This window comes from Austrofundulus limnaeus, unplaced genomic scaffold (assembly GCF_001266775.1).
Source record: "Austrofundulus limnaeus strain Quisiro unplaced genomic scaffold, Austrofundulus_limnaeus-1.0 Scaffold84, whole genome shotgun sequence".
Lineage (NCBI taxonomy): Eukaryota > Metazoa > Chordata > Actinopteri > Cyprinodontiformes > Rivulidae > Austrofundulus > Austrofundulus limnaeus.
Genome location: NW_013952486.1, coordinates 1,474,985 through 1,483,044, shown reverse-complemented (window position 1 = coordinate 1,483,044; position 8,060 = coordinate 1,474,985). Strand labels below are relative to the sequence as shown.

At 40.9% G+C, this 8,060-nt stretch overlaps 1 protein-coding gene across 1 annotated transcript in view; it reads left to right on the top strand.

Annotated features, from left to right (window-relative positions):
* adamts12 (ADAM metallopeptidase with thrombospondin type 1 motif, 12) overlaps positions 1-8,060 on the top strand; it is a gene marked incomplete in the record, with an annotated part of 26,299 nt that overhangs the window by 16,017 nt on the left and 2,222 nt on the right. The window contains 8 exon segments of the mRNA XM_014011763.1: positions 1,263-1,383; positions 2,198-2,442; positions 2,620-2,761; positions 3,396-3,522; positions 4,614-4,824; positions 4,987-6,015; positions 7,142-7,294; positions 7,471-7,647. Of these exon segments, the coding sequence (XP_013867217.1) occupies positions 1,263-1,383; positions 2,198-2,442; positions 2,620-2,761; positions 3,396-3,522; positions 4,614-4,824; positions 4,987-6,015; positions 7,142-7,294; positions 7,471-7,647 (2,205 nt within the window).

Sequence of the window (8,060 nt, the reverse complement as noted above, 5' to 3'; positions counted from 1 at the left end):
ATATATATATATATGGCATTTAGGGGTTAAAATGACAATAAATTATCTTTTAAAACAGCATGGAGTTTACGAGGGGGTTCCTGGAATTTTTTTCGCCCTGAGTCCCCAGACCCAAATGGCTTGAGAACCCCTGCACTAGGTGACAATATATTGACAATATGAACTCAAATACASATGTGGAATATTAATGATAAGGCTTAAGAGAGCAACATGGCAACATGTGACTCATGTTGTCTGTTAAAGAATGTTCCACAGATTGACTGGGTTATTTTAGTGCTTTATAATTAGCTTTTGCTAAATTTTCAGTATGTAAGTGCTTTAGAATTAGGGGACCTAAATATTTGTGTTAGTGCTTTAGGGCTAGTGGAACTAATTTTTAGATCAGTGCTGCCCTCCACTGGCAATTTGCAACGCTCAGGTCAGGGTAAGAGTTGTGAATGACTCTCAGCTACTCCCAYGTCATGATTTAGCTCAATTTCAGAAAGCCTGAGTTTTAGCTAAATCAATGAGTATAAGGTCGATTGGCTGTGGCAGCCATCTTGAATAGGGTTCACTTTAAAAATTATTCACATTTAGTCATGTAGCCAATAATTACTTTGTGAGAGATTCACTGATGTTCATGAGATATTTTGTGAAGAGACAAGCAAGATCGACTCAGGTTTTACACACAAGCTTTAAACAGAGATGTCCTGCGACGTGCTGAGCTTGAAGTATGTATTTGAGGCTGTTGCTCAAAAACATCCACAACACATTTTAGCTCAATATCTGTAAAAAATCCTTTTTAAATTGAGCAATATTGAATAATTGTTGCACCCATTTTGAGTCAGGTTGATTCCAACAGTTAATCAGTTGCAGACGTTCATCCGATGATTATTTCTTGAAAATGTTATTAATATCCGTCATGTGGTTCACAAGATATTTTGCTGACAGACAAGCTGACTGTAAATAATTAATGGAAAATAGAGAAAATTTTGAGTTATATATATAAAACGTTGCAGACTGCATTCCTGCTAAAATTTAAAACCTACTGCCAGAATAATAAAGTTGCAGCAGCCGAAAGAACCAGATTATTACCTACATGCATTATTGATTAATTAAGTTGACTGTTTTTCAGCACCTTGACTCAGAATTGGTTGGTTTAGATCTGGTCACTCTATGGGAGGATCTGCTGTGCAACGACACAAAGAGGAAGAGGATTCTTTGCAGAAATGTCCTCTTTTTGTGTTGGTTGTGTTGGTCAGGGTGTGTGTGTGTTTCTGCAGGAGGTAGGTTGTGACTACGGTATCGATTCGAACGCAGTGGAGGATCGTTGCGGAGTCTGTTTGGGCGACGGCACGAGCTGTGAGACGGTTTACAAGTCGTTTGATGAAGAGGAAGGTTTTGGTAAGTGCAACAGCAATTAACCCAGTCAAACCATCCAAACATGACAGCTTGAACGGTTCTAAAACTACAGAAACACAACGCAGACACACTCCGGCTTTCATGTGCTGCCAAACCAAAGTGTGAAAAAAAGTGCAGAGCRTGTGTCTTCAGGCGGGGAAGTAATTTCAGGGCAGTTCATTAGTGTCACACCATTGTTTTTTTTTTCTTTTTGCCATGGCAGCCATCTTGGACAGCTGTTTGTCCTGCAAATGTGCGTTCATGTTTGTTTGATTTTACTGCAGTTGGAAAAGTGTAACTCACTTGCTAAATCAACATGCTGCAAAGACAGATTCATGGTGCAAGAGGCCCTAAAACAAAACAAACACAACTCCCTCCCATTCTTTTTGTTCTGTCTTCTTTTTCTGTCTGCATGGGTATTTTCCTCTCGATGCATCTCTTCCAGATAACCGGTCCAGATGTGTAGGACTTCAAAAGACTCATACCAAGGGCAAGCCCCCCGCCCTGCTTTAACACACACACACATACACACACCTTCCCACAAACATCATTAAACACCACAGACCTGCTCGTTGTTGCTTTCAGCCTCCCCTCAATCCACCCACACTCTACGCCCCCACGCAATTAAGAAAAGCAGAGACAGGGCGATGCCCCCCATGCAGAATCAGCACACATGCCAGCAGCCACCCTCGCAAACTCAGCCCACCCTCCATTAAACATCAGAAAGAAGGTGTCTGGATGTGAGCACGGCAGCAGCCACGGTGGGCCCTCCATTACCGTCAATGTAACTCAATCCCCCTCCCACCGTCTCTCCCAGGGTACGTGGATGTGGGGGTGATACCTGAGGGGGCTCGGGACATTCTGGTAAAGGAAGTGGAGGAGGCAGGTAACTTCCTGGCTCTGAGAAGCCAGGGGCTGGATGAGTACTTCCTCAACGGCAATTACATCATCCAGTGGAACGGCGAGTACGAGGCGGGCGGGACCACGTTCTACTACGAGCGGAGCGGGAACATGGAGAACCTCACCGCCCCCGGGCCCACCAAACACCCAGTYGTGCTCCAGGTGGGCCCCCTTTGGATAGTAATACATGAAAGATTTGTAAAGTGTCAAAATATTTAAGTAAACTTAACATTATAAGTTCCAACCAATCCGAACATTTGAATTCCCTCAGAAGTAAAATTCAAAACTAATCGAATCTGTCTAAAATCAAGTATTAAAAAAAATTATCTGTTTTTTTAGTTGCTTTTTCAGGAAAAGAATCCAGGTATAAAGTATCAATACACCATCAAGAAGGTCAAAGAAACCGAAAATGAAGTGACTGAACCAGTTTATGTTTGGCGACATGGAGCCTGGACGGACTGCAGCACAACCTGTGGACTGGGTTCGTCTTGCATTCAAATTTAAACATTAATGTGTGACGTAATGCTGATTCAGCATTTAAACTGTTGTTGATTTGGCATCTTATTATGTCAGCATTCTTTTAGAATTTTAACCATTCAGTTATCAAAATGATCAGCGTAAATACAGGAGGCAGCTACTATGATGTTTTTGTGCCTTTTCAAAAATGTACATTTATTTAATTTTCTTCTTGATTTATTTAAAAAAAATTCATGTTTTTTCAAGTATTTGTTGTGCAAAATTCAGTTTCAGTTTTTTATTTTAGCTTTTAAATGCTGTTTTGCTAGTTTTAGCTCTAAACCTTTTTAGGTTTTTAGCCACTGTTTTGCTTATTTTAGCATTTCACTGTTGTGCTATTTTTAGTTGCTGTTTTGCTAATTTTAGTTTTGATGATTTTTGCTTTAAACTATAATGTTTTGATGGTTTTAGCTTTCAGCGAGTTTTGTTGATTTCATTATATATTCTGATTTTTTACTTCAACAATTCCATTTTAGCTTCAAAAAATTTCAGCAAATTTATTCAGTACCAGCACTTTTAGTTTTGCAAAATAATGCACTTTTTTATTTTTGTATTGTCATTAACAGAGAATGTGTATTCTGAAATTTTGTTGACTTTAGGACAGCAACAGCAGCCCGTTCGTTGTTTTGATGTCGATGTGGGCGTTGTGGAGGAGTCTCTGTGTGACCCGGACAGCCGTCCAGAGGACAAACATCGCATGTGTAAGAGCATGGAGTGTCCTGCTCGGTGTGTACTCTCAAACATTAATGTTTATTTCTAAAGTTTTATATTTAAAATCTCAATAAATTACTTTGACCATCATGATTGAACTTGTTTTAACAACTTAACAAAAATGGAGAACAAACATTGTTTTATTGTTCATTTTCACTTTATTTAGATATTTTTGATTATATTTAAGGGATCCCCGATTAGTTGTAACATTAGACTTCATATGATAACATATACTTTAACTGTAAAATAAAGACTGTAAAAATACTGTAGGATGTTCAGTTTTTATCATTTTGAAACTAAATGTTAAAAATATATTACACGGACAGAGCCATTTTACTTACATGCAAAGCATTCTGGGTAAATGATGACATCAACTAGGTCATCGGTGCGAGGCTGCTAGCGAGCTATATCCACCCTGAAGGCTAATCTTGGACAATATCTGATGATCGACTCTTTTAAATGAAACCAGAGAGCGTTGACAGAGAGGAGAAGGTAGAAATGACTCAGCCTGGAACTGAAAATATGGATGGAGGACAACAGAGCTGCTTCATGGCTTTAGCATTAGCCCCGATGCTATCACCATATACATGTATTAGCTCAGCGCTACACATTCTCCTCTCGTCACTGAGGTCCTCCATCCACATGACAGAGAGGGGAACGCAAAAATGACTCAGCTGCAACTGAAAATATGGATGGAAGACCTCAGTTTAGTTTATTTGTCGCACTAATGCTGAGTTAATGCATATAAGGCAATATAGCGTCGGCCCTAGCGCAAAGGCTAACAGGCTATGCTGAGGAAGCTTAACTAATAAAAAACAAACTAATAAAAAATGTTTTACATTAAAAAATAAGTTTATAGTAACAGGTAAAACAAAAAGCAATTATTTGTTTGTTATATAACACAATTTTTAKAGCTTACATCACTTCAGAACATATTTCTATAGAAGACTTTAGTCTGCTGGTCAAAATATTAAGGTCAATAGTTGAAAAGATAAATATAAAAAAGACCCATCCCTGTTTATTTTCATTAAATTTATATACTGTATTTAAACGATGTCGTATGTTTGATCATCAGGAGTCTCTTCTGTTCCTCTGCTGTCTCTCAGGTGGTGGGTCGGTGGCTGGCAGCAGTGTTCAAACAGCTGTGGATCAGAAGGATTGAGGAAGAGAACGGTTCTCTGCGTGCGCACAGTTTCAGGGGAGGAAAGAGTCCTCCACCCTGTGGAATGCAAGCATCTACTTAAACCTAAACCTGTTGTGCCGTGCAACAGAGATGTGCCATGTGGGCAGGAATGGGCTGTTGGCAGCTGGGAGGAGGTAAGTCTTTTCAAAGGAATTTGATTTTCTACCGGGCAGCTTGTGAACTCCCAGACCCCGGTAATACCAATCAAAGACTTTCATCCCGCGATCCTCCCCGAGCTTGATGCCATCCTTTTATTTTCTAAGCTGAAGTTTTCTTTGTCTTTTGTCTTTTTGAAGTGCCCCGTCACGTGTGGAGGAGGCGTTCGCTCACGCACTGTGACATGTGCACTGGAGCCCAAAAAGACGTGTGACCCCTCTACTAAACCCAGGTCCAGATCACTGTGTGCCTTGCAGAGTTGTCCCAGCTCGGGTCTAAACAGACGGCCTGGACTTCCCCCTGTTTCCCGCCGCATTTACCCACCAAAAACCCACCCTACCAAGCATCCCGGCTCTCCCTCATGGGCACCCACAGCAGCACCTACAAATGCTTTTATTTCTACAACTAGATCCCAGTACAGCCCTGAAGCCACAACCCCTGAAATCATAAATGCAGATGATTATAAATTTAATGTTGTGATAAGAAACATTGATTCCACTAAACCAAGTTCAGCTAAAAAGGAGAGGAAAACAACTATTGTAGAGGAGGAAAACCTAGAAGATGGAGAGGAAGGAAGTACTCCAAACATGTGGATGAACCCTCCAGGATTTGATTATGTTATTGAGGATGGGATAAAAGAAGGAGAAAGAATTAACGATATGAACTTTTTCACCTCAGTAACGTCCCGCACAAGTCAAACAGCCACACCAACACCAGAAACATTTCCTTCGACCACGACCACAACTGCCCACCATCCCTCACTCACCAGTACCGAGACATGGACAAAGACAAATCACTACTTATACAACCCCCACACYAAGTCAAACACCGGCCCGAGCAACCACGGGACGCGCCGGGTTCCCCTGACCACTCACATGAACAGGAACCGCTCAGTCTTACCAAAACCAAGAACACTATCCACCACTGCAGCACCACCTCAGCCAGCAGTAACAGTTAGCAAACTGAAGATATCTCCTGTAACGATCAAGAAAAACAACCCCACCACACGAGCCAAACAGCCCCCTTCAAGGTCTAAAGGTAGTCACAGTAAAATCCAAAACCAGCAACCGAGAAGCTCCAAGAGCGGTTCTGCCAGGGATCAAAGCAACCTGATGGCCAGAGARCCGGTGAGCATGGATATATCCTGGGTTGCAGGAAACTGGAGCGAGGTAGGTAACACCTCATCATCAGCCTACAACAAGCATTAAAGCTTGATTATTGCCCACCATTGTGAAAGTTCAAGTTCAAAAATCTTTAACAACCCCAAGGGACAATTTGTTGCACCAAAACAAAAAAACATTCATACTACACACACACACACACACACACACACAAAAGATCACAAATATTCATGAAGAGGTTCCATCACTGCAGGGTTAAATGAGATTTCAAGACTTTTAGTCCAACATTTGGGCAATGGAGATGGATGAACTCACCATGGAGGGGGTGATCAGGGTCTGCCAGGGCTGTGTAGGCCAGTGAGGTTCAGTAGAGCTATACCAGCAATTCTGCTGCACATCCTGACAATCCCCAAGAGTTTGTGTCTGTTCTTACATGTTAAAACTCCAAACTGACAGATGAGAGGAAAAGGTAAAGGAAAAGGTGGGACAGTGCAGTTGCCTCTGTGTGTGTGTGTTCACCTGTCATTTGATAAAATATCTCACGAAGCATTATAGATGTTTTGATGAAGTAATCATTGATGTAACTGATTAACTTTTGAGTCAAGATGGCCACTAGAGTTATATCATACTCAGTGGGTATAGAGAATATCTTTTGGTTAAGCCCCTTGTTTTGTTCTTTAACTTGTTTTGGATGCACCGTGTCCTAGATGACTGAGAATCTACACCAGCTCCTTGGGTTCAGATTCAGTTTCAATCATTGCATGTCAGTTTTGGTTCTAAAAAAACCTGAAGGTCGACGGCTTAGCTCAAGGCTTTTGTCCACAAAATAACGTGCGACGGCACATCGGCCACATTCAGAATTTATATACGGTCTGTGCTCTTAATGTGGAAAAGAATGTTGGATTACCAGTAACRGATACACAACACACGATACAAAGTCACCTGTTAAATCCATGTAATGAAATTCCTACTTTTGTTTGCTCTCTCCTCACAGTCAACAAAATACACTGTGAAATGAAATAAAGAGAATAAAACAGTAAACAAGTTTAAAGAAAAAAACAGTAGTTTCAAATTCTAATTCGTCTTTGAATGCTTTTTATTATTACTAATTACAGCTCAATAATGTGTCATTTTAATCAATTTGCCATCAAATTTTACTCTTTTTTTTCTCCAGTGTTCAACAACGTGCGGGATCGGAGCTGTCTGGAGAACCGTGGTGTGCAGTTCTCAGAATGACGAGGACTGTGCCAACATGAAGAGACCTGAACCTGCACGAACATGTCACCTGCAGCCATGTGCCACTTGGCAAACTGGCAGCTGGAGCAAAGTGAGTAACCTTAGATTCCAACCAGCCACTTAATCTGATCACTACACCCAATACTTGTTTATCACACCTTATCATTAAGTTTAATCCCCTTTATTGTCTCTTACTTTACYAAACAAAGAAATGAGCTTGTTTGTGTTTTAGCCAATGGTTTTGTCATTTTTTTGTCCCCCCTACAGTGTCCAGATAAATGTGGGTTAGTGAGAAGGAGGTACCGTGATATCCAGTGTGTCGATTCTCAGAGTAAACGTGCCCTCAGACCTTTCCACTGTCAGGTTGTGTCCAGCAGGCCTCTCGGCACGCTGGTTTGCCCTCTAAAGCCCTGCATGAGCTGGAGCGTGTCACCCTGGGGGGCGGTAAGATCAACATAGAGTCAAATCTCCGTAATAATGCTAATGATGATCAAAACCTGTCCAAGTGTTGCTGCTTCTGACTTTAAAGGGATCCCTGATTAGTTGTAACATTAGACTTTATTTGATAAACATTTATTTTGACTATAAAATAAAGACAAAAAAATACTGTAGGCTGTTTAGTTTTGTAAATTTTTAAAAATATATTTTAACACGGATGGAGCCATTTTATTTACACACAAAGCATTCTGGTTAATGATGATGTGGATAGGTCCTCGGTGTGAGCGAGCTATATCCACCTGAAGGTTAATCTTGGACAATATCTGATGATCGACTCTTTTAAATGAAACCAGAGAGCGTTGACAGAGAGGAGAAGGTAGAAACGACTCAGCTTGTAACTGAAAATATGGATGGAGGAC